The sequence below is a fragment of the Poecile atricapillus genome, chromosome 4 (genome assembly GCF_030490865.1).
Source record: "Poecile atricapillus isolate bPoeAtr1 chromosome 4, bPoeAtr1.hap1, whole genome shotgun sequence".
In the NCBI taxonomy this organism is placed as follows: domain Eukaryota; kingdom Metazoa; phylum Chordata; class Aves; order Passeriformes; family Paridae; genus Poecile; species Poecile atricapillus.
Genome location: NC_081252.1, coordinates 75,284,906 through 75,310,904, shown reverse-complemented (window position 1 = coordinate 75,310,904; position 25,999 = coordinate 75,284,906). Strand labels below are relative to the sequence as shown.

The window sequence follows — 25,999 nt, the reverse complement described above, 5'->3', positions numbered from 1 at the left end:
ACCGGGAATGGGGAGCGCGGTGGCGGGGCTGGCTGTCCCAGGATGCGGGAATTGGGATCGCCGCTGCCGCACCGGGATGCTCCCGGGGGGATCCCGGCCCCCGAGGGATGTGGGGAAGGAGCTGCAGCCTGGCTCTCCCCGGGGTTATCCCAAAAAAAAAGGGGTGAGGGGACCCCCGCCCCCTCTTCCCTGCGCTCCCACCGGGAGCAGCCCGGACCCAGCCGGGGAGGGGCGAGGAGGGGGCGAAGGAGAAGGGGCGAACTCAAAGAACTTTTGTTTTTCCTGTAATCTGAAGCAAATGCTTGGCCGAAGTGGCTGCGAGCGAGCGGCCCCGGTACCTGCTGCCATCCCGGGTGGGGGGCGAAAAAAAAGGGAATTTGGGGGGGGTTGGAGCCTCCTGGACAATGAGAACACCCCTGGAAAAAGCGGCGTGGCCCAGGCTGGCCTGGGAAGCAGCGGGGAGGGGGAGCAGGAAAATCCCCCCCACCCCAAATAAAATAAAATAGAGAAAAACCTTCAAAATGTGGTGGGGGCGCTGAGGAAATCATTGCGAGGTTAATTAGCGCTGGTAATTAGGGGAGGATTCTTAGGATTAAGGCAGAGGGGAAATAATTTGGGGGCGGGGGGAGTGCAAAGGGTCAGATCCTGGCCGGGGCAATTCTGTAATGGGGGAAATCAGGGAAATAATGGCTGGGAAAAGGAGGAGGGGGGGTCCAGGATAGTCAGGGGGGGAGGGAAATTATTCCCGGGAGGAAATTATGGAAGGGGAGCATCAATAGACAGGGAGAAATTATTGGGGAGGGGGAAAAAAAAAAATCAACGCTTGGGGTGAATGAATGTCAGGTTTGGGGGTAAATCCGTGCCTGGGTGGGGGCAGAGAGGGAAATCACTGCCGGGGGAAAATAATTAGAGGATAAATTGAGGATGGGGAGGGATGGTCATTAAAAAGGGGGAGATTAATTGGGGGATTTCTTGTGGGGGAGAAATTTTTGCCGGGGGAAGTGTTAAGGGTTAAATGTTGGGGGGGGGGGAAGAATTATGGGGGGAAATTTCGGGGATTAAAGATCGGGGGAAATGATTGAGGGTTAAATTTTGGCGGGGGGAGCATCAGGAGGGGGAGTTAGGGTTAAATACTGGGGGGTTTTGTGGTGAGGGGGGAGCGATCGAGGGGTTAAACGGGGCGGGAGTGGGATTTTTGTCAGGGCAAAATGATCGAGGGTTAAATATTGGGGAGGGGGACAAATCAAGGGTTGGATAGTGGGGGGAAATCAAGGATTGAATAACGGGGGGGGAAAAATCAAGGATTAAAATCGTGGGGGGGGAATCAAGGTTTAAAAAACGGGGGGAAAATCGGGGATTAAATAACGGGGGGGGGGGCGGGTTGTGACAAGGGGGGGGAAACGATCAAGGATTAAATATTGGGGAAGGGGGGACAACCCCAAGGGTCTCAAACCCCGCGGGTTGGGGGGGGGGTCGCGGCAAAGGGGAAATCACTCGCGGGTTCCGCGTCGGGGAGAGGAGCGCGGAGCCGATTTCGGGGGGGGGATGGCGGAGGCTGGGAAACGCCGAGGGGAGAGGGGGTGGGAGGAAGGCTCCGGGTGCCTCAGGGTTAAGGCGGGCGGGGGTCCGGCGAGGGCTGAGCCGCGCTCGTCTCTCCGCAGGCCGGCGGCAGCGAAGGAGCAGCGGCAGCGGCAGCAGCAGGAGGAGGAGGAGGAGAGGAGGAGGAGAAAGAGGAGGAGGAGGAGGAGGATGAGGCCGAGCAGAGCGGCGTGACCGAGCCGCGGGCTCCGCGCCAGGGCTCGCACGCTCCAGCGCCGCGTCCCCCGGGCCGGCCCGGCCCCCCCGAGCCTCTGAAGTGCGGGTGGGGGCGCGGGGGGAGCAGCGGCGCTGGCGGCCGGCCCAGCCCCGGCTTCCCCGCCTCTATATAAACACACATTTGACTTTCTTTTGCCTCAAAGCGAACAGTGCAGAGGGGCTTTGCCCAGCAGCCCTGCCTCCCTTTTTTTTTTTTTTTTTTTTCTCCCTTTTTTTTTTTTTTTTTTCTTCCCCCTCTTCTTTCCTCCTCCTTTCTCCTCTTCCTTACAGAAGTCTGGTGAAAAGTCTGGGGCTCCCAAATAAGCGGCGTCGCGAGAGATCTGTATTTATAGGGAGATATTTATATATATGTAGAGATAGAGCTATAAACCGAAGCGGCTCGCTGCGTGTGTGTAGATACATATATACAGCTATTTAATTCTTCCATCTCTCCAGCTCGTGGCTGAATTATTTTCAGATTTTTTGAACTTTTTTTTTAAAAATCTCGCTCCTTTTTATTACCTTTTTTTTTTTTCCTCCTCTTCTTTTTACCTTTCCCCCCCTCACCCTTTTCTTTTTTATTCTTTTCTCCTTTTTTATTATTTTTCCCCTCCTTTTCCTTCTGGTGTGTGTGGCTTTGCCTCGCAAGCGAGCGAGAGCCAGAGCATCTGCAGTTGGACTTTTTGGGGTCTTTTTTTTTTTTTTAATCCGCCACTCCAGAGGTTTTTTTTCTTTTTTTCTTTCATTTTTCTTCTTTTTTAAATTATTATTATTTTTTATTCATTTTTCGCTCATTTTCACCCTCGCCTTTTTCCCCTCCTCACTCACCCCCACCCCAATTTTTTTGGGGGGGAGAGGGGGGGGCGCTGCTTTCCCTCTTTATTTTTAAATCCCCCTCTCTTTCCGTGCGCGCCCGGTGCTTTTTCTCCGTGTCACTCCGGCAGGTTTACCCCAAACAAACCCAAACTTCGCAGCGAGGGGCTCAGCGAGAGCGGCTCTTTTCCCCTCACCACCTAACATTTTTAATTTTTAAATTTTTTATTTTTTTATTTTTTTTTTTAAATTTTCCTCCTTTTTCCCTTCGCTCTTTCCCCAACCTGCCGGCGCAGAGGGGGGCGAGCCGGGGCCCCCCTCGCCCCAGGACCCCCCAAGCAGCTCCGAGCGGGCGCTCCGCACTCGCCGTCTCTCCGCGCGTGTGTGTGGGTGCGAGTGTGGTGCCTGTCAAGGGGCTGTGTTCTCTCCCCACCCTCCTCCTCCTCCCTTCTTTCCAAATATGCTTTTTGCAAGTTTTGATCTCGTCTCGGCACTGGCTACCCTCGCCGCGTGCTTGGTGTCACTGACTTTGCTGCTGGCCGTGTCCCAACAGCTGTGGCAGCTCCGCTGGGCTGCCACCCGCGACAAAACCTGCAAGCTACCAATCCCCAAAGGCTCCATGGGATTCCCTTTAATCGGAGAGACCTTCCACTGGCTCCTGCAGGTAAGGAGGATTCCCTGCTCCTCGCTGGAAGCTGGGTTGGGACCGCGGTTTTTTGCTGTTTTTTTTTTTTTTTTAAATTTTTTTTTTTTAAGGGTGTTTTTAAGGCTTTTTCTGGCTTTATTTTTTATTGTTTTTTTGGTTTTTTTTTTCACTCCCCGCTCTTCTTTTCCTTCCGATTGCATCATGCGGCTTCTCGGCGAGCTTGGGGAGGGAGAGCCGGAGCCGGGGGAGCACCGAGGGAGCGCGGCCGGGCTGGGCTCTCCCGGCGGGGGCTGCCCGGGCTCGGCATCGCCCCTGGGCTGCCAACCCCCTTCTCCTCCTCCTCCTCCTCCTTCTCCTCCTCTCCTCGGCCTCGCTTCTTGCCAAAAGCCGAAACCCGCAGCGCCGGGGCCGCGGGCGGAGGCGGCCCGGGGTGGATGCGGGGGCTCCGCCGCTCGCGTCCCCCCCGAGCCGCGGCTCCGTCCCGGCCCTTCCTTCCCCGCTCCTGGGGCCGCTCCCGGCGCGGCTCCCGCGGCGGGGGAAACCCGCCGAGGTAATGGGGAGATTAACCCGGGATTAACCTCGCTAAACGCCCGACAGCGGCGGGCGGAGCGGGATCCCCCCGCACCGCGGGGCGAGGGGCGGCTGCCAAAAAATGCGGGCGAAAGGGGAAAAATACGAGAGGAGGAGAGGCGGGGGTGGGGGGAGGGAGCTCGGGGCACCCCGGGGCTCGCAGCATCCCCGGGAGGGAAGCCCCGAGGCGAAGCCGCGCCAGGGTTTCCCCTTCTCTCCTCCCAGCAGCAAAAAAAAAAAAAAAAAAATTAAAAAATTAAAAAAAAAAAATTAATTACAGTAATCAACCGAGGATGCTGCCGCCCTTCGCTGCAGCAGCCGGCGGCGGGGCAGGACAGCCAGGTCCCGGCGGGGACAGCGGCGGCGTCCCCCGGTGTCCTCCCCCCGCCGCCGCCACCGCCGGGGAAGCCCCGCCACGGCGGCCCCGCTCGGCCGCCCGGCGCCGAAGGGGTTAACGGCACGCTCTCAATAGGGCTTTATTTTTTAAAGAAATTTATCAGATTTTTACAGGGGGACCAGAAAAGGGTTCTCGCTTTTCCACAGGCTCCGTCCAAACAGAGTCCAGGGCTAAAAATACAAAAATTTTGTATAAATTGGACTCCATTCGCAACTTGTGCCGCATAAAGGTGCTCTTTGTGCTGCCCTGGAAATGGTGTACAAATAACTCTTTATTAATGCCACAAAAAGGACTTTAATTATATTTACGCAGATCAAGAAACAGGGTCACCTGAACATCTGAACCTCACAACCGCGCTTTTGTTTCAAAATAAACACCCGCGCTCCCAGCCCGGCGGCGCGGCCGCGGCGCTCGCAGCGCCTCTCCCCGCTCGCCAGGGGTTTTTTTTTTGGGGGGACCCCCCCCGCTATTGCTCTCCGCCGACAAAAGCCCCTGGAGCATGTGGGAAAGTTATTAAAGTCCCTGAAATCTGGAGATTTACTTAAAGCAAAGCGCTGCCTCCTTCGAGCAAAATCAGCCGGGAGCGAGGAGGGAGGGAGGGGGGAAAGGGGGGGAAAAAAAGAGACAAAAAAGCGAGGGGGGAAAAGGGGGGAGGGTGTGAAGGAGCGAGGAAAAAAAGGGGGGGAGAAATAAGAAAAAGTAGGAAAATGTTTAAAAGTGGCACGGGAGGTAAAGGGAGAAGTAAAAAGGAGGAGGAGGAGGAGGAGGAGGAGGAAGGGGGGGAAGGAAGGAAGCCACCCCCGGCGCTCTGCGGGACACGCGGCCAGCCCAAAACTCTGCCCCCCCCCCCCAAAAAAAAATCCCACCCCGCTCCCCAATTCCGAGCTGCCTTGGGGGGGTAAAACCCCGAATCAAACCCGAGGCCATCCCACCCCCGCAGGGCTCCTGCTTCCAATCCTCGCGGCGGGAGAAGTACGGGAACGTGTTCAAGACGCACTTGCTGGGGCGGCCGCTGGTGCGGGTGACGGGAGCGGAGAACGTGCGCAAGATCTTGATGGGGGAGCACCACCTGGTGAGCACCGAGTGGCCGCGGAGCACGCGGATGCTGCTGGGCCCCAACACCGTGGCCAACTCCATCGGCGACATCCACCGCCACAAGAGGAAGGTCGGTGTCCCCGCTTGGCCCCCCCGCTTTCCTTTTATTCCGCTTTTTTCCCCTTTTTTCCCCCCCTTTATTTCCTTTTTCCCCGCGCATCTCTCCTTTTATTCCGTTTTTTTCCCCTTTTTCCCTTTATTTCCTTTTCCCCCGCTCCTCTTTCCTTTTATTCTGCTTTTTCCCCCCTTTATTCCCCTTTTCGCCCCTCTCTTTCCTTTTATTCCGCTCTTTTTTAAAATCTCCTTTATTTCCTTTCCCCTCCCCACCTCTTTCCTTTTATTCCGCTTTTTTTTTTCCCCCCCCCGTTTATCTCCTTTATTTCCTTTTTTTAAAATCTCCTTCCCCCGGACCGTGGGGGATTTCACTTCCCTTGAGGAATTTCAGGGTGGGGTCGGAGGAAAATGCCCCCCGGGATGGGGACACGCGTGACAGGGGTGGCCCCACGGATTGTCACCTTCCCCCCGCTGCAGGGACAGCCCGAGGGGTTCCTCTTGGAGGGGGTGGTGCTGAGAACTTCCTGGGATTTCAGGGAATTTGGGATGCGGGGTCTGGGGTGAAGCGGTGGTTGGGAGGGGGGTGCTGAGCCCCTTTTGTGCCCCCCTGAAGTGACACCCCCAGATCAGCCTGGTTTGGGGGCTCAGAGCCCCCCAGATCAGCCTGGTTTGGAGGCTCAGAGCCCCCCAGATCAGCCTGATTCGTGGGCGCTGAGCCCCCCAGATCAGCCTGGTTTGGGGGTACTGAGCCCCTTTTGTGACCCCCTAAGGTGACACCCCCAGATCAGCCTGGTTTGGGGGTGCTGAGCCCCTTTTGTGACCCCCTAAGGTGACACCCCCAGATCAGCCTGGTTTGGGGGTGCTGAGCCACTTTTGTGCCCCCCTGAAGTGACACCCCCAGATCAGCTTGGTTTGGGGGCTCAGAACCCCCAGATCAGCCTGGTTTGTGGGTGCTGAGCCCCCCAGATCAGCCTGGTTTGGAGGCTCAGAGCCCCCCAGATCAGCCTGGTTTGGGGGTACTGAGCCCCTTTTGTGACCCCCTGTGGTGACAGTCACCCCCACCCAGAGCCCCAGGCTGGTTTGGGGACTCTGAACCCCCCCAGATCAGCCTGATTTTGGGGTACTGAGCCCCTTTTGTGACCCCCTAAGGTGACACTCCCAGATCAGCCTGGTTTGGGGGCCCAGAACCCCCAGATCAGCCTGGTTTGTGGGTGCTGAGCCCCCCAGATCAGCCTGGTTTGGGGGTGCTGAGCCCCCCAGATCAGCCTGGTTTTAGGGTGCTGAGCCGCTTTTGTGCCCCCCTGAGGTGACAGTCACCCCCACCCAGAGCCCCAGGCTGGTTTGGGGACTCTGAACCCCCCCAGATCAGCCTGGTTTGGGGGTGCTGAGCCCCTTTTGTGCCCCCCTGAGGTGACAGTCACCCCCACCCAGAGCCCCAGTCTTGTTTGTGGGTGCTGAGCCCCCCAGATCAGCCTGGTTTGTGGGTGCTGAGCCCCCCAGATCAGCCTGGTTTGGGGGTGCTGAGCCCCTTTTGTGCCCCCCTGAGGTGACAGTCACCCCCACCCAGAGCCCCAGGCTGGTTTGGGGGTGCTGAGCCCCCCAGATCAGCCTGGTTTGGGGGTGCTGAGCCCCTTTTCTGCCTCCCTGAGGTGACAGCCCCACCCAGAGCCCCAGGCTGGTTTGGGGGTGCCGGGCAGAGGTGGGGACTGTCCCCGTGTCCCCCCTGCTGCAGGGCTGGTGGCAGTGGTGGCTGTCACCCCTCATCCTCCGTGACTCGGGCTCTTTCCCAGCTGGATCTGGGCTGGGAATGATTTAGGATCAAGGGTGGGGTGTCCTCCCCCCACCTCTGCGGTGCGAGGACAGCGCTGGTGACACTGCCGGGGACACGAGGCCGTCCCCATCCCTGCCCCGAGGCCAGCTCCCTGCTCCAGCAGCGTTTCCTATTTTGGAGGCTGTAAAATCCCTTCCAAACCTCCAAAAATTCCTTCCCTCTTTTCTCCTGGGGGAGAGGAGGCGAAAACAAACAGCACATGACACCCATTAGTCACGATTTTTAGGAGTGACACCACAAAAAAAAAAAATTGTGTCTGTCCCTGTCCCGAACCAGCACCAGCTCAGGTCTCCAGTTTGGGTTTTTTTCCTTAAAAATGGAGATATTTTTCCAACCAAGGGGAACGGTGATGGAGCTGCCTCCGTCCAGGAGGAGAATTGATGGCAGGAGAGGTGCAGGGGTTCGGGAATGATGCGTTTTCCTCGGCGGCAGCAGCTTTGGCTCCCGTTTATTCCCTGTCCAGGGATGGTTTATTCCCAATCCAAGGATGTTTTATTCCCAATCCAGGGATGGTTTATTCCCTGTCCAGGGATGGTTTATTCCCTGTCCAGGGATGGTTTATTCCCAATCCAGGGATGGTTTATTCCCAATCCAGGGATGGTTTATTCCCAATCCAGGGACGGTTTATTCCCAATCCAGGGACGGTTTATTCCCAATCCAGGGACGGTTTATTCCCAATCCAGGGATGTTTTATTCCCAATCCAAGGATGGTTTATTCCCAATCCAAGGATGGTTTATTCCCTGTCCAGGGAGGGCTTATTCCTGATCCAGGGATGGTTTATTCCCTGTCCAGGGAGGGTTTATTCCCAATCCAGGGATGTTTTATTCCCTGCCCAGGGAGGGTTTATTCCTGATCCAGAGATGGTTTATTCCCTGTCCAGGGAGAGTTTATTCCCAATCCAATCCAAGGAGGGTTTATTCCCCGTCCCCATTCCAGGGAGGGTTAAGTGGGATCAGGCAGAGATCTGAAGGTGCCCATTCCCTGCTCCTTTCACCTTCCTGCACCTCTGGATTATTTTTTCCTCATCTAAAGCGGCCCTCACTTGCCATGGCCTAGATAAAACCACGGAATTCTGGCCTCAGGAGCGGGCGCAGCAGAGCGTGGGTTATGGGGTCATGGAAAAGGGAGGCCGTGACCTCTGTGGGATCCTGGTGGGTTTGGGGTTGGCAGCATGGCCAGGCTGGGCACTCCCAGCTCTGCCAGGAGCGATGTCAGCGGCACAAACCCGGCACAGGTTTCCTCTCTCCTCCGCGGCTCTTCCCGGTGTTCTCACTCCCGGTTTTTTCCTGCTGGGAAAAACCACGTAGCCAACCCTAAACACTGAAACCCAAAGCTTTTGGCATATTCTGAGTCCTAAAGATCTCCACTGTGCTCCTCAAAATCCTTTTTGCATCCTCATTAGGTGTGGGGTGTTAGGAAGGATTTGTTCCCTGGGAGGCTGGAATTCCCAGATTTGCTGTGGCTGCCCCTGGATTTCTGGGAATGTCCAGGGCCAGGCTGGGATGGGATTTGGAGCACCCTGGGACAGTGGGAGCTGTCCCTGGCTGTGACAGGAAGTGGGTGATCTTCAAGGTCCCTTCCAACTCAAGCCATTCCATAATTCCATGACTTTTGGCATCCCTCGTGAGTCCAAGGTGGCGAGGATCCTCATTCCTAATTCATTCCTAAATCCCAATTAACTCCTAAATCCTAATTCTTGCATCAGGGGTGGCCAAAAGCCTCCCGAGCTCAGGTATTCCAACAAAACCCTGTCCCAGGATGACCCCGGCTCCTTCTCCCACTCCTCGGTGCTCTTTGAGCTCCCACAAACTCTTTTCCCGGAATCCGGGATATTTGAGGAGTTAATTCTTTTTTTAAGTTTTCCCTTTCATCAGCTCGAGATTGAGTCCAGAGGGCTCAGCTCTGGAATTCCGGCGTTTTATCCCGATTTCTTCACTCCATCTCCTGCTAATCGCTGCTTTCGGGAGCTGAGCACCTCCCACCTCAGCCACCCGGGGCTGCTCCCGATTTAGGGAATCCTCTTCTCCTTAAAAACCCATCCCCCGACTGTGCACGGAGACAGCTGAGCCTGGCTCTAACGGGGTGAAAATCGACCATTCCGCTCTTATCAAGATGTTGAAGAACAGATTAAGGCTCATTCCCGCAGGTGCGGCCTCTTCGGAGCTCGTTAATCCCGAATTTTTGTTGCTCCTCGGCTCTGACTCCCAACTCTCCCCACCCTGAAACTCGGGGAGCTCTCAGGAGAAAGGATTTGGGCCTAGGCCGAGATTAAATCTTAAACCAAGCCCGAGTTCTCCTCTTGACCCACCAGGGAACCAAGGACAGATCTTGGAAAAGGCAGGATTTTCCAAAGAATCCCCCAATTTCCACAGCGAGGGCGCTGCTCTTGAGAGGTTTGTTGGAAGATTTGGAGCAGTTGGAAGCTCCGTGGGGAGAGGATTTCCTGGGAAATCTTTTTGGTGGATGATGATCCAGTTTAAATCATTGCGGGGTTTCCTGGTATTCAGTGACCTCTCAGATTCTGAGTTTTGCTTCATCTCGGAGCTCAAGCCTCCACTTGTTCCTTTTCAATTCCCTGATCTGGCCAGAAATTGAGGCGGAATTCCTCACCTGGCGCAGGATTTTGGGCCAAAATGAGGAAAAACCGAGCGTGGAACCCACCTCTGCTGCCCTTCCAGCCATTCGGGATCATCTCCAGCTCTTGTCCATGGCCATAAATCCCCCTCATCTTCCCAAAACCCCACGGAGCTGAGTTTATTTCCAGCAGCACCGGCAGCTCCTCTTCCAGCATTCCCTGGCAGGCGATCCGTGGTCTCCAGATTGTCACCGGGATGTGAGGATGAGCTCCAAACCCAACATGTTCTTGCAGGAGGGTTCTGGGATCTTGCCAGGGATCAGCTGCTCGGTGGAGCTTTCCAAGGAATTTTCGCTCCTCGGAACTCCGGGATCAGCGGCTCTCGCTGCTGGATCAGCTGGAGGACTCTTGGATGGGATCAGGGATGGGTGGGATGATTGAGATGTTTGAGTTCTTCTCTCTTTCCCATTTCCCTTGTTCCAGCTGTTTTTTGGGATCTTTGTGGATTCATTATCCCGTTCCACATAGAATATCTGGAAGTGCTGATCCTGTAGGTGTTGGTAAAGGGTTCTGGGATGCCGGAGGTGCTCAGGAGGATCCCAATCCTAACCCTATGGAAGCTCTCTGCTTTTTCCCATCCCAAATTTATCAGATTTCCCCTCCAGGAGCCTGTCAAAATTCCGATAAATCGGAGGAAACCCCCCTGTTTTGGGAAATGAACGCTCCGGTTACAGAGAGGGAATCCCAGGGTATGGAATCAGCTTGGAGCAGGGATGGGGGCCAGGATGGAAGGCTGGGAACAGGGAATTCCTGTGCCCGGGAATGCCTCCATTGCAGATGTCACCGGCACTGAAAATTCCTATAAACTGAGGAAAACCTCCCTGTTTTGGGAAGTGAACTCTCCAGTTATAGAGAGGGTTTGGAGTCAGCCTGGAGCAGGGATGGAGGGCTGGGAACAGGGAAAATTCCTGCGCCATGGAGTGGCGCTGGCTCCGGCCTTGGCCTCGGAGCTGGGTGATCAGAGCAGTCTACAAGGGATAAACACAAACAGCTCCGAACTCCTCTCCCACTTTTCTGGGATATTTATCCCGCCCAGGCTGGATCACGGAGTTTGTGTTGATGTTGGAGAAGGATCTGGGCCACCTCTGCTGGAGCCAGAGCTCCACAGTGGAATTTTTGCCTGGAACCACCTCCAGGTTCCTCTCAGGTGTGACCCCTGTGGCTGAGCAGGGTCTTTGCTCCAGGTTTTTGGTGGCAGATCCCTGTCCCTCCCCACCCCATGATGGATGAATGTCATCCCTTGGGATTGGAGCTCCTGCTGGAGTTTCCTGGGAAGGGCTGATGGGATCATTCCAGCTCCCGCTCCATGCTCAGGTCTCCCCATCCCGCTCTTGTTTTGGCCACCCAGCGGTGCCACCTCTGCCATTCCCTGTCCCACCCTGGCTCTTCCCTCCATCCTTGTCCCATCCGATCCTTGTCGTCCTCTTCAATTCCCATTTCCACCCCAGCATTGAAAGGAGCTGAAATGAGGGCAAAACAATCCTGGTCTTAGGGATACTGCAGTCTCTGCTTTTCTGGGATTTAATTCCAGCAGGAAGCTGGAATTCAGCTGCCTGCAAGGGATCCTGGTGGGGAAGGAAATGGGAATTGGAAATGACCAGGACACGGCCTTTAGCGTTTAGGTCAAGTCTGAGCAGCACCCAGGGCCAGGAAGGAGATTCCCAGTGCAGGTTCCTCACGGGAAAGGTGGGATCAGACTTTCCTCGGGATCATCCAGCTTGGCAGGAGAGTGCCAGACTCGTGCTCCAGCCGAGCCATCCCAAAATAGACACAGCACAAAAGAAAAAAAGAAGCAAAGATGGAATAAAATCAAAGCAATCCATGGGATTGCCGGGGAGACATCCAGAGATTCCAGGAGGGAGCAGGGAGCCGCCGGCCCTGGTTTGTCTCGGGGTCCAAAGCTCCATCGCTCATTAACACACCACAATTAACGCTCTGCCTCCGAGGCACACAAGTGTTGAGCTCATTAGCACCGAGTGGAAAGGTCCAAGGCTTTCATATCGTTGGAGAGGGCATTAAGAACACAAAAGGGGCCATAAATTTACAGCCAAATATAAACCAGCTGCTGTGGGCTGGGCTGGGGGGGAGGGAAGGATCCGGATTGGGATGGGGGAGAGGGCTGCAGGAGGAAGAAGGGATGGGAGGTGGCAGGAATGGACCTTTTCCTACAAAAAAACCTGGGCAGAGGTTGTTAAGAGGTTGGGGATTTTTTTAGGGTTTTTAGGATATTTCTTTTCATGTCTATCCAACCCTCCCAGCCTATTCCGTGTGCCCGTGGTGGAAAAGAAATCATCCCAATCCATCAGAGCCAGCTCCCAAAATGATATCAGATAGGCTGAGTTTCAGCTGCCATCAGCTCCAGCCTCTTCTCTGAGCCCTGGGAGTCTCAATACATGGGCAAAAGCCTCTGGAGCAGGAAAAACCTTTCATGGATGGAGAACGGCTCCTGCTCCCGTTCTGGGGAAAGAATTCCTGGGCTGGGTTGGCTCCTTGACTTTACACCAAGCAGTGCTGTCATCTCCAGGGGTGTAAATCCAGAGTAATTCCAAGGGATTAAAAAAAAAAAAAAAGCCAAATGGAGGAGCTCCTGGCTAAAGCATAAATTTGGTGGGATTTCACAGTGCCCAAAACTTCCCCGAGCTCTGAGCCTGCTGTGCTGGCGGAGCAGGATTGTGGCTGTGGGATACCCTAAAGTTGGATTTTCCACCTTCCTGGGCCATCCAGGGTGGGAGTTTTTGGGTGTCCTGGGAGGCACAGAGAAGGTGAAGCCCCTCCTTGGTCAGCAATGCTCTGAGCTGGGTGGAGCTGCAATCCAGACTCCACTTCCAGAGGGATGAGGAGCAAATCCCGGGGATGTCAGGGAGTCAGCACCCATCCCGCATCGTGATCCTTTTGTATTTTCCATCCATCCTCCTCCATCCTTCCAAGCAGCTCAAGGAACTTCCTTCACTGTGGTTTGTAACATCCCACTTGTCCCTCTGGTGGTAACGGAGCTCTCCGCCACTTCCCAGGTGGAATTTTTTCCATGGAATATCTCTCAGCTGCCGGTTCTCCAGCTTCCTTCTCCTTACAGGGTGGCCTTCAGTTGGGATCACCCTGTGGGGTCATCTCAGCCCCTGTCACCTCCTGGCTGGAGGAGCTTTAAATCCTCACCTGGTCTGCAGGAGCTCCTCAGGCGTTTGCTCATCCCTTGCGATCCTCAGGATTTCCTTGGAGGAATCCCTTTTCCAAGATTTTTTCCCTTATTCCTGCCACGAGAGCCTGCATGCTCTGGAAGGTGTTTCTACTCCTTTGGGATGAAGTGGCTGCACCATGGATCGGGAATTTCCCGCTCATCCCCTCCTGAATGTGGCCACCTCTTGCTCTGCTCTGTTCCCAGTTTCTGGAATTCTTGGCAGGACTGAGGACTGGTTGTTTTTTTTTAAGTCTGGCTTTGTGTCTAGGAGAGTCCCCGCTCTGGGTAACTTAAATCCATAGGGATCCTTCCCTTTTGTCCTCTCTCTCTGCTCCAGGAAAATACATCGCATCCATAAAAACTGGGATTTTACCCCTAATATTTCACTTCCACTGGGAAAGCTCTTCAACCCTTACCTCCAGGGAAACTCTCATGTCCAGCCCATCCCAAGGGCTGGAATTCGATGGTCTTCAAGGTCTCTTCCAACCCAAACCATTCCATAATTCCCCGAGGAATGAGAGCTTCCACCATGCCTGGTGGGTTTGTGGGATTCTCCTTCCCCACAAAGGCTCCATCCGCAGGGATCCCAGCTGGATCCTGGCCAGCTGATCCCACCTTTCCGATCCCTTTTCTCAGGACACAGCTCCCATTTCTTTGCCGTGACATCCATGGATGTTCTCCCTCCTTGAGGCGCATAATTTGAATTTTATTCCCCTTTTTCTCCATAAATAAACGTGGAGAGGACACTTGGAGCAGCATTCCAGAGCCGATGAATCCCAGTGCCTTTATGGTATCCCCATAAATTTGGCTGAGAAGCTGAAATTTCTTGATGGAATTTTGCTGGGGGTGGGATTTTTGGGAGACTGAGGCAGTTTTGCAGAGGGGTTGCTGAGGCAGGTCCTGCTTGGTCGTGGCTCTCCCCCACAGTCCCTTTAACCTCAGCCTTAAAGGATTTGGGATGGAAAGCAAGGCAAGGCCTTAAAGGGTTTGGGATGGAAAGCAAGGCCTTGGAAAATTTGGGATAAAAAGAAAGGCCTTAAAGGGTTTAGGACTGAAAACGAGGCATTGGAGAATTTGGGATTGAAAACAAGATCTTAAAGGATTCGGGATCAAAATCTACCATGCCATGTTGGGGATTTGTAGGAAAGTTTCTTGAACGTGGAGATTTTTGAGTTGTGGGCAAATGCAGATCTTGGTCTTAATTTTATTCTGAACTTGACTGGAAATGCTGGAGTTTCTCATAATCCTTATTTTTTTTAAACATGGAAAAATCATTGGCAGGGACAACCCTCAGAGGGGCATCATGACATGACCCAAGGATCTGAAATGATCCTTTCACTTTTTCCAGCAGGTTTTTCTGAGAATCTTTCGAATTTCGATGCAAATTGAAATTTTGCCTTTGGCAAAGGCGCATCATTCCTTTTAACCTGGAGGCTCCAGCTCCCGTTCCCAGCCTCCAGTTGGAGGCTGGAGCATTCACGAGAGCCTGGATTCCTCCAGGATGGAGCCTTCCACGCGCTCCATTTCCCAGAGAAAAAAGGGGAGCAAAGGAATCAGTTCTTTGCTGTGTGCAAAGGCCAAACCTTTTATAAACAGATCCCAGAGTGTCTGGGCAGGAGTGGGATTTTTCTGAGTTTTCTTTCCCTTTGTGGTGTCTTTCCAACGTTTTTTGCTGTGTTTTCCCTTTGTTCATACTCCCAGTACCAGGTGGCCTCTTGCCCATGGATCTCCTCCAGAAATATCCCGGTTCACAAGCCTGCTGGAGCTTGGGAATGGGCTCTGGAGAGGGGCAGACAGACATCCAGGACAATGTGGTGATGGGGAAGGGCTGGGACAAACACAGCCTGGTCTTTGGAAATGTGGGAAGAATTAGGACGAATCCAGGCTGAGATGTTGCTTTGGGTGATTCCTGACGTGTCCTGTCGGCCAAACCTCCGGCAGGTGCCAAATTGGTTCCTGAAAACTTTTCCAGGCTCATCCCGCCTCACTCTGGTCAGGCCAGCGGCTCTAGGCTGGATGGGATGCAGGTGGCTGATCCCAAAATTTAAGTTTTCCTCCTGGAAGGGAGGAACGGAAAGCTCCGTTCCCTCTTTTGGGAGGATGTGCCAGGTGGGAGCGAGGGGCCTGCAGATCATGGATGGCAAAAGGCAGGGATTGGTGCTGGTGCTTGGAGTGGGAAGGAGAAAGCCATGGAAAACGTGGTCCCATGCATGGAATCACTGCTGGAGCTCACAGAATTCCCTCAAATTCCCTCTCCTTGGCTGTGGTTTAAGGATGGGACTGGGGGCACTTTGCTGTCACACGGAGCTGAGGCACTGGGAAGACATTTTCTGCCTTTGGAAAACCAGGAATCCCTAAATATCCTTTTTCCATGTGAGGTGGAGTTCCCAGGTTCCAGCCAGGCTCGCTGGGTGGTGGGGTCTCCGTCGCTGTGGGTGTGCAGTGGAAATGGACGCCCTTGGATCGAGCAAATCCCCAGATTTGGCTCTTTTGGGACATATCCCAACATGGAAAAACTGGGGGCTCTTCCCAGCATCCCCAAAAAGTCCCGGCACTGTTGTGAGCCCTTGTGGCTGGGTGACACCAGAGCCGGGCTGTGGCATCTCAGGGTTAACAAAGCTGAGCTTAGAGATGATTTTGCCTCTTGGCAGCCCTGGAACAACTTTTTTTTTTATTTATTTTTTTTTATTTTTTATTTTTTTTTGCCTTGATTCTCCTCAGCTTTGCCTGGATTCACTCCTGGAGCAGCCGAGCCGCTCGGCTCGACTTCACTAGAGGGCGCAGGAATTTTAGGCTAGGAACGCGCCGGGGTTCATCGGGGAAAGTTGGCTGCCTTCTCCTCCTTTTTAATCAACTGGAAAGATGCAGGGTTGAACTGGAGGTGACTGGAAGGGGATCCAGACTTGTGTCTGGCCGGGGAAGGATCTGCTGACATGTGGGATTAGGTGGTGCGAGCGCGGCGGCGGCGGCGGCCGGGACGGAGCAGCGCGGCCGGGGCTCGGGACGTGGTTGGGAGCTCCAGGGAGCAGCCAGCTGGAGGAGCCTCCTGGCACCAGGAGAGCTCCGAAAATTGCAGAGGAAAGGAAAAAAAAAAATTCCCCCTCACCCCCCAGAGCTTAATGCTCCCCCTTGTCCGGCTGGGCAGGTCTGCGTTGATCCCACAGGGGTTCGGTTTTCTCTTCCAAAGGATCCCCAAGCCTGTTCAGGGCAATCCTTAGGACAGGATCTTTCCTTTTGGGAGCCTGGCTTGATCCAGGGGTGTGGATCCGGCCCCCCACACCACAGCAGCTGTTCTGGGGCCAGAGGCACATCTGGGATTGTGTCCTTACTTCAGGGGGACCCCAAGTGCTTCTCCTGTGGGAAGGACTAGGCCAGGAGCCCCCAAAGGCCACCTCAGTTGGGATGGTGGCTCCAAGCAGGGATGTGACCCCGTGCTCCTAAAGCAGAGGTTGTCCCCTCATTGGCCCTCCTTCCAGCGGGGGGAAACTGAGGCATGGGAAGTGTTTCAGGACATTCACTGGGAGCCTTTGTCCTTGTTCGGAGCTCCTCAGCATGGACGAAGGGCAGGTGAGAGCAGGATGGGGAGACAGCAGTGTCCCTTTGGTGGTCCTGTTCCATCCCTGTGGAAGATCTCGTGGATCCTGGCTCTGCATCAAACCCCAGAGTCCTGCTCAGGGACGAAGGAACCATCCCTTCCCCGCTCCCTTCCCACCTTCCCCGCTCCCTTCCCACCTTCCCCACGCAGCTGAGGGTCTCGGCTTTACCCCCTCCAGCTTTTCCTGCCCGAGCAGCCGCTTTTTCCAGCAGAAAATGCCTGAAGGTCGCTGCCTTTCCAGGCTCCAAAGCGGCTGTGGATACAGGCGGGCCCATGGCCTGGCCGCTCCCTGCTGTTCATTCATTCATTCATTGATTCCTCCTCTCATTCATTCATCCTCGGCTCCCTGCAGCCATCCAGGGATGGCTCCCTGTCCCCAGGCTGATCTTCTCTTCCCTATCCACCCTCTCCATCCCGGCATTTCCACGCGGAGCTCCGCCGTGTGCCGAGCTTGACTCGGGGCTCAACCTGGGGCGTCGTGAAGCAGCTCTTGTGGAGCCTCCGGAGCCTCCTGCCCGGAGCTGCGAGGGGACAGGGGTGTTTTTTCACCAAACAAACTCCCAGGGAACGCCGGGCATTAGCAATGAGGGGTCGCAGCCAGGAAAATATTACCTTTCCCTTGGAGTGCTGACTGCGGAGGAAATTCTCACATTTACAGCTCCGGCGAGCCCGGCGCTCATGGAAAAGAGGGGGCGGCTTTGATTTCGCTCCTCTCGGTGGGTTGATAACTTGGCAGCCCCCCACCTCGCCTCCATTCCCGCCGGGAAGCGGCCACCGGTGGAGGCTCCGGCGCGCGGCTCCCTCCTTGGAATCCTGCTTTAATTGGATTTTCCTGGAGGCCTGCGGTGCGTGTGCGTCCTGCCCCGTGCGTGTGTGTAGGTTAATAAAAAATAAACAAACAGCACTTTCCCCCCTTTCTCGGGGAGGGATACGGCGGGAATGCCGAATGAAAGCGCTGCTGTGCCGGGAAGGGACATTCCTGGCATTGCTGAGCTCCACGAGCGGGCCCGGGCCCAAATTGGAGGAAAAAAATTGGAGTAAGGAGCCGTTAGCGTGGGGGACCTGGGGAGGCCCAGTCCTGCTCACTGTTTACTCGCAGAGCTTAAATTAACGCTGGCTGCTGACATCAGGAATTTTTTTTTTTTTCCCTGGTTTCCCAAGGAAATGAGCCGAGGGCGATCGTGGCCTCTGCGTACGTGCAGCGGCTCTTCCCCGCTTGAACCCCTGTCGGAGTTCAGCCAGATTCCACAGAGATCCTAAAGGCTCCAAAATAATTATTTTGCTTCATTTTACATCCATTAAAAAAAAAAAAAAAAGGCGAAAAAAAAAAAAAGGTGCGAGGAATTGTCGGTGCTTCCCATTGGGAGAGTTGTGTTTTCCCATGGTGTTTGTCTGTCTTGGACACTGGAGAATCCCTGTGGAAAAGGTGAATTAGTTCCATCCAAACCATGGGATGAACCTGAGATCCAGTGGACGTGGAAAGCCGGCTCTGTCCCTCCTGCCACACGTGGGATGAAGGAATTCCTCCCATCCCAGGTTTTCTCCGTTACTCTTTGTGACGGTCGTGGTGGGAATCTCGGGAGGAGCCGGTGTTTCTGGCAGCTTTTTTAGGAATTGGTGATTCTGGATGAAGAGTTGGGAATGGTGACAACTCCCCGTAGGACACATGGTGACCTTGGAGAAGGCCAAGTGTGTCGGGGCCGTGGAAAAAAAACCCCTCCTTGTTGTTCCTTGTAGGTTTTCTCCAAGATTTTCAGCCATGAGGCTCTGGAGAGTTATCTCCCCAAGATCCAGCTGGTGATCAAGGACACCCTGCGGGCCTGGAGCAGCAACCCCGAGTCCATCAACGTGTACCACGAGGCGCAGAAGCTCACCTTCCGCATGGCCATCCGCGTCCTGCTGGGCTTCCGCATCCCGGACGAGGAGCTCGGCCGCCTCTTCGAGGTCTACCAGCAGTTCGTGGAGAACGTCTTCTCCTTGCCCGTGGATCTGCCCTTCAGCGGCTACAGGAGGGTGAGATTTGGGTTGGGTTCTCTGCCCTGATAGCACCAATTAATTAATGGGCGGTGGTTAATCAGCACCTTTCCCGGTTCTCGCTGGGATTTCTCATCCTCTGACCTCGATTAGGCCATTTTGGGCCACCATTCCTGATTTAGTGGAGAAGACGGAGGAAAATCCTTTCCTTGGTGATTGGAGTGGTTTGATAACAGAAAATAGTCAGGATTTGCCCAGATTCAATTCATATTTTCCCTCGTTTGGCAATTTTCCTGTGCTTTTTTATTTTGTGGGACCCTTCTCCTTTTAATTCCCTCCTGTCCTCAGAGTGAAACAGGTCCTTGTAATTCCAAGAACAGATCCTTGTAATTACAGATCCTTGTAATTCCCAAAATTAAAGCAGTCCCTCCTAATTCCTGGAGTATTCCAGGTTTTTTTGATGAACGATGCAAAATGAACACATAACAAAAAATAGACATAAAATCGTCTTCTTTTCCATGGGGAATTTTGATAACAGAAATACGAGGGGTCAAAATGTATTTCTGTGATATCCCTGCAAATCTTTTTTATTGCTACCTGCCCATGGGAATGATTCCAACCCCTCGGAGTCCGGAATCATTCCCAGCAGCAGGTTTGTCCGGAGCAGCTGCATTCCCGTAGGAATTGCTTTACTGGGACCAGGTGATCAAATTGCTCGGGAAGAGGATTCTTTGGGATGAATGGGCTTTCCTTTGTGAGACAATTTTTCCCAGGGATTTCCATACATCCCAGGAGGAGCCGGGGGCTGTGAACCGGTGCCGGACAGGGGCTCCCAGCCCAGACCCGTCATTTACACCTAGGTGTTGATTACTCCGCCTGTGATCTCCCCCACTCCGGCTTTACTCCTCCTGCCCAGGGGACACCTCCAACATCTTCACGCCCCTCTTTGAGCCTCTGCTTTTATGGTTTGGACCTGTCCCGAGCACGTCTGCAGCTCCTGGGATGGGCAGAGCTCTGCTGGTGGTGGGGTCTGACGGCTTCCTGCTCCACAGGGAATCCGGGCCCGGGAGACGCTGCAGAAGGGGCTGGAAAAAGCCATCCAGGAGAAGCTGCAGAACACGCAGGGCAAGGACTACGCCGACGCCCTGGACATCCTGATCGAGAGCGGGAAGGAGCACGGCAAGGAGCTGACCATGCAGGAGCTGAAGGTAAAGCTCTGCCCTGGGACCACCTTGCCATTGTTCTGCTCAGGGTGGGGCCTTCCCGAACGGAAAAGTTTGGGATGCTCCAAGGAGGAATTTTTGGGGCAGACCTGAGATGAGCAGTGAGAGATGGGGGACCACGATGTGTTGGTGGGTCCTGAATCCAAACCAGTTGCTTCATTTATTTGCTGGTCATGCCCAGCCTTTTCTACAGAGCATTCCATGGAATCATTAAGCTTGGAAAAGGCCTCCAAGATCATCAAGTCCAACCTCCATCCCCACCAAACCATACCAGAAAAATCCCACATCCGCTCGGTTTTCAAACGCTTTCAGGGATGGCAACTCCATCACTGTCCCAAACAGCCTCTTCCAACCCTTGGCCCCTATTCCAGGAAATAAAATTTTCCTGATATCCAATCTGAACCTCCCTGTTCATGAGGGAAGTCTGGATCAGCTACATCCCTTGACCCTTCCACCTTTCCTGGCGCCTCCTTTGCTCCTCCAGGGGCCTTTCAGCGGGTTCTTATCCACAGCTGGGTCACAGCACGCCAGGAGACATCTCCTGGGTGTTTTCCTCGGAGGTTCTGTGTGAAGCTCCTTGTGGTGGCTGTCCAAGGAGTGATCTTCCAGTTAAACGTGACCAAGCTGTGGCTGGCCCATCCCGGGAAGTGTCCAAGGCCGTTAACAATGGACACAAACTCTGCCCGGATTTCCCTCATCCCTCCTGGTGGGTGGGAAATCACCCAGGAGAATCCAACCCCCTCCAACATCTCCCTTTGTAGGCCAAATTCCATTTTCCCCTCTCCCAGCTTTGGAATGTGATCCTTCCTCAGGTCACTTGGCCCCTTTGGATCTTAAATTTTTGGAGCAGCTCTTCTGGGGAGAAGCTGTGGCTGCTCCACACCTGGGAGTGTCCATGGCGAGGTTGGACAGAGCTTGGAGAAACCTGGGATAGCGGGAGGTGTCCCTAGGCTTGGAACAAGGAGATCTTTAACTTCCATCCAACCCAAAGCATTCCATGATTCCGAGGCCAGGCTGGAAAGCTTTTTGGGAGAAGAACACCCCCCGGCACCTTGACGTGCTGGGGCTGGTGGCCCCTCCATCCCAGCCCTGCCTCTCACCCTGGCTCTTCTCCTGTCCCCCAGGACGGCACCCTGGAGCTCATCTTCGCCGCCTACGCCACCACGGCCAGCGCCAGCACCTCCCTGATCATGCAGCTCCTCAAACACCCGCGGGTGCTGGAGAAGCTGCGGGAGGAGCTGCGGAGCAAAGGGATCCTCCACAACGGCTGCATCTGCGAGGGCTCTCTGCGCCTGGACAACATCAACGGCCTCCAGTACCTCGACTGCGTCATCAAGGAGGTGCTCCGGCTCTTCACCCCCATCTCCGGAGGGTACCGCACCGTGCTGCAGACCTTCGAGCTGGACGTGAGTAGTGCTGCACCCCGAGCTCCCCAAAACGGCCCAGCTTGCTTGAGTCTGGCTTAGAGGAGACCTCCACAGGGATAAACCGAGTCCGGACTAATTGAGTCAGGCGGTGGCAGGACAAAGGGATGCAGCCTTAAGCTGAACCAGGAAGTTTAGGTTGGATATTCAGGGAAAAATTCTTCCCAGAAAGAGCGGCTGGGAGTTGGAATGGGGTGCCCAGTGGGGTGGTGGAGTCACCATCCCCAGAGGGCTTTAGGCCTGGATGTGGCACTCGGTGCCACCGTTCAGTGGACGAGGTGGTGTGAAGCCACAGCTTGGACTTGACGACCTCAAAGGCTTTTCCAGCCTAATTAATTCTGTGATTCTGGCCATGGGATTTGCTCCAGATCCAGCAGTGATGCGACGTGGAGCAAGGGATGCACTGGAGCTGCCAAAGAGCAGACGGGTGTGCTGCTTCAAAGCCCAGCTCGTGACAGTGACGCCAAATTCTGAGCCGGGGTGTGACAGGGGAAAGGTTTACGGCAAAGGGCATCTCCAGGCTGCCGGATGACAGGCGGATTAGTCACCACCGTGGCTGGAATTTCCTCCCAGCAAAACAAAATCTCAGGAGCTGCCTTGTCACTGTAAATCCTCCTAATGCAGCGGTTTGAGTCAGAGACCTTTTAAAGTGCTCAGGGGATGATAAATCCACCCCATTTCTCATCGCCCGGGCCCCGACGTGGGTGTTGGGTGTGTGGTGCTGACAGGCAGCGGGGTGTGGGATGCTGTGGGATCCTCTGGGATCCTCTGGGATGCTCCGGGAAGGGCTGGCAGATGTGTGGGGCACGGCACGGGAGAAGCTGCTTCCCCTGCTCAGCACCACGGGGTTCCTGGTAGGCAGCTGCTGCCAGTGACCACAAAGCAAACAAATGGATGGAGCATCCCACGAATCCTTGGGATAGAGGGAGGAATAAAGCCAGGATTCGCATCTCTTTGTGCTGTGCTGTCTGGTTTTCCTCTAAAATCTGCATCACGCTTGAGGGATAAACCCAAGAGAAATAGGAATAAGCAAGGAAAACTGTGAGGGTGGCCTGGCACGGATTGCCCAGAAATTGTGGATGCCACATCCCTGGAAGTGTCCAAGGTTGGATGGGGCTTGGAGCACCCTGGGGCAGTGGAAGATGTCCCTGCCACGGGGACAGGATGAGTTTAGGGTCCCTCCCCACCCCAACCATTCCACTATTCCGTGGAAACAGAATTCCTTTATCTTGTCCCCCTGCTCCCTCTCCCTCTCCAGCAGGATTGACCCACTCTGCCCTTCTCTCCACCCCTTCCCACCTCTCCGCAGGGTTTCCAAATCCCCAAGGGCTGGAGCGTGATGTACAGCATCCGGGACACCCACGACACCGCTCCCGTCTTCAAGGACGTGGACGTCTTCGATCCCGACCGCTTCGGGCAGGGCCGGAGCGAAGACAAGGACGGCAGGTTCCACTACCTCCCCTTCGGAGGAGGCGTACGGACCTGTCTGGGGAAGCACCTGGCCAAGCTTTTCCTCAAGGCTCTGGCCATCGAGCTGGCCAGCACCAGCCGCTTCGAGCTCGCCACCAGGACTTTCCCCAAAATCACCCTGGTGCCCGTGGTCCACCCGGTTGACGGACTCAAGGTCAAATTCTTCGGACTGGATTCCAACCAGAACGAGATCCTGACGGGCACAGACGCCATGCTGGGGGCCACCGTGTAGAGCCCGCGCCGGTGGCACCAGGGACGGGCGGCCGGGGGATGCAGGGGTGGGGTGGGGGCGAGGGGATGGACAGGAGGGGAGGAGAGAGGGATGAGGAGCTTCTCCACGGCGCTCACCTCCGCATCGGGACTGCTTTTCCAGCAGGGAAGCTGCCGGAAGCGTTTTGCTCTTCCCGCGGGACACGGAGAAGGTCGGGGCGGCCTCGTCCTGTTTTGTTGGGAAGGAGGAAGATCCACAAAAGCCGAGTCGAGCTGGGATGGCTGACCATACACAGTATCTAAATATTATAAATATATATATATAAATATCTATAAAACACTTCTGCTGCCAGGAGGAGAAGGCCCGACTGCGGGAAAGGCTTGGGAATCAGCCGAGGATCTGAGGTCTGGTGTCCCGGGGCAGCTCTGGGGTGACCTCTGACCTTTTTTTTTTTAACAGTGTTAAATTAGCTGGTGATAACAGTGTTTTTATGTTTTTTGAGGTGGTTTTTTTTTTTTGGTTTTGTTTTTTGTTTTTTTTTTTCATTTGTTTGGTTGTGTTGTTTGTCCTGGAGCGTTGGAGCCTTTCCTTGGCTGGGGGGAGACAAGGCTGCCCATTCCCAGCCCCTCTCCCGCTGGTGCCGGGGCAGGCTGGAGAGGAGGAGGGGTCGTTTTGCTTCCCAAAAAAAACCCCTCCTGTGGTGTCTTGTGATCCCCGAGGCCTCAGGAGAGGCAGATTTGCATTTTCCAAGATGTTTTGGGGCTCTGGGGAGAGGGGGATGCCCCTTTTTTTTTTCTCTCGTTGAGTTTCCTGCTGCTGCTACACGGCCTGTGAGCACCCCCCTCCACCCAGCCCTGGGCAAAGGCACCCCAAAGGATTTGGGGACATTTCGGTGCCTTTGCTGTCCCCTCAAGGTGCTGGCACCAGCCCCCGAGCCCCAGTACGGCTCCGAGGGCACCGGGGCAGCTCCTGCCAGAGGCATTCGCATTAAAGGTGATCTCTCGAATTAACGCGCGCGTTTGTTTGTCTCGTGTTTGGGGTTTTTTGGCAACGGGAGAGCTCAGCAGGAAGGAGAGGGCTCCATGTCAGCTTCCAGCCCGCATCCCAGAAGAATTCCAGAGCCTCTCCAGCACGAGCCAGCAGCCACCGAGAGGTATCTTGCCTTCTGTTTGCTGGGGGGAGTGGGGTATTTTATTTTGGTTTTTTGCATGCAAGAGGCTTCTGGGTTGAGTTGGAGATTTTGGGGTTGTGCTGGGAGGGCGTGGAGCAAAAGCCTCCCGAGCAGCCGGGCAGGTGTTGGGTTCAAACCAGAGCTGAACACCAGCTGGGGAGATCCCTCCGTGGCTCGGGACAGCTCTTCCAGCCCATCCAACCCCGCTCCTGTCCCATCCCAACCCTCCGAGGTGGAACGGACAACGCCGAGAGCGGCGACGGGAACCGATCTGGCGCCCGGGGGCGCAGCTTGGCTTTCAGCTCCGAAGGGTCCAGAGAAGTCCGAGGGCTTGGAATAGGGAAGGAGAAGGGGCAGGTGTGGCTCACCAGGTGGCTTTGCAGGTTGTGCTTTTGCCTCTTTGGCAAGAGGCGCCTCTTGGGAAGGTCGCAGGAAGTGTGAAGCGAGCGGAGGCGAGGCCGCCTTGGCCGGCGCGGCGCTGGCGGGGGCAAGGAGGAGGGAGGCAGGTTTGGAGCCAAGGGAAGCACTTGAGGTTGGAATGCCGTCAGCCAAGCTGCCAAAAATCCCCCCCCCGGAGCATCCCAGGGGATGGCGGTCCCTCCCACTGGGGTGCACAGCTTGATCCAAGCTGGAATAAAACTCCCGCTCTTCTGGGATTCCCAATTCCCATTCCCATCCCAGCCTTGTTTCCGGGTGGTGACCAACGTGCCAAACCCCAGAGGAAGGTCTCGGGAGCTCTGGAGCAGAGGCTCAGAGTTTCCCAGCCTGGAATTTTTACATGGAACGCCGCTAGCTGTGGCCCTGTTGGGATTGCAGGTGTTTCCTCGTCCCTGATGGAGAGAAACAGCTCCCAGTGATAAAAGGAGCTTGGTGGGAATGCAGATCCCAAAGGGCGAACACGAGCCTGGATGTGGCTGGAAGGGGGAGTCTCCCAGGGAGGAACATTCGGGGTTTTTGTAGGATTTGGGAATGGGGGTGGAAGGTGGATGAGCTGTGGGGTGAGAACTCTCCAGGAGCCCCCGTTTCCATCTGGGATCTGTGCTTGGGGATGAGCGGGCTGGGAAAGGGAAGAGCTGGAGACGGGGATGGACAGCCAGGATAGGAGATCTGGTTAAAGCTAAATCCCTTGGATAGAGGAGCAAAATCTTGGATACTCCCTGGAAGGGTTCAGTCCCTCTTTTCACAGGGAATCAGGGAAGGGTTTTTCCCTGACATTTCCATTTTAACTTCCAACGTTGTTCCAAAGTGAGAACCAAACCTGCTCTGGAGTGAGTTTTGATGGGAATGGGAGCTGAAGCCGTCCCTGAAATTCCATTTACATCCCGTGGATATACAGTGTTTGTGTGGGGGAGTATTTAATCCAGGCTGAAGTAAGCCAGGCTTTGTTGTTCCAGTCCTAACTAATATAACTTGACTAAAAAAATAAAGTTGCTGCAGTGGGTTTGCAGAATAAAGCACTTTGAATCTCAGATTTATTTTGGTTTTTTTTTTGTTTTTTTTAATTAGCACAGTCCAATTTGCTATAATATTATTTTATACACAAATTTTTTTTTTTTTGGTCTGTCTTTATAAACTATTATAAGTGCTATTTTTGTTATAATTCAAAAATAGATATTTAGGATAAAGTTGTGCTGTTAAATATTTGTTATTTAGTAAAAATATGATTTTTTTTTTTCCTCTTTATTGTAAACGTCGTCTGGGAAAAAAAAATATTAATGTTTTATCCTATTTGTTTTTAATATTAAAAAAAAAAAAAAAGAAAAAAGCACTTGTGGGGTTTTTCCGTTGGGGAATTGGTGCCGTGTGAGGTTGTGTTGCAGTCATGTGGGTTTTAATATGTACAGAATATTCTGTGTCCCATATTAAAATGAATGTTGTGTATTTTGTGATCCCAAAATAAAAACAAACAAACAAAATAAA

General features: G+C 54.3%; 1 protein-coding gene across 1 annotated transcript; it reads left to right on the top strand.

Moving 5' to 3' along the window:
* The first annotated feature begins 2,091 nt into the window (after positions 1-2,091).
* On the top strand, positions 2,092-22,959 carry LOC131579277 (cytochrome P450 26B1). Its single transcript, XM_058838958.1, has 6 exons — positions 2,092-3,271; positions 5,161-5,385; positions 18,344-18,619; positions 19,633-19,788; positions 20,928-21,209; positions 22,537-22,959. The coding sequence occupies exons 1-6, from the start codon at positions 3,068-3,070 to the stop codon at positions 22,927-22,929; spliced, it is 1,536 nt and encodes a 511-aa protein (XP_058694941.1). The 5' UTR covers positions 2,092-3,067; the 3' UTR covers positions 22,930-22,959.
* Positions 22,960-25,999: the final 3,040 nt, after the last annotated feature.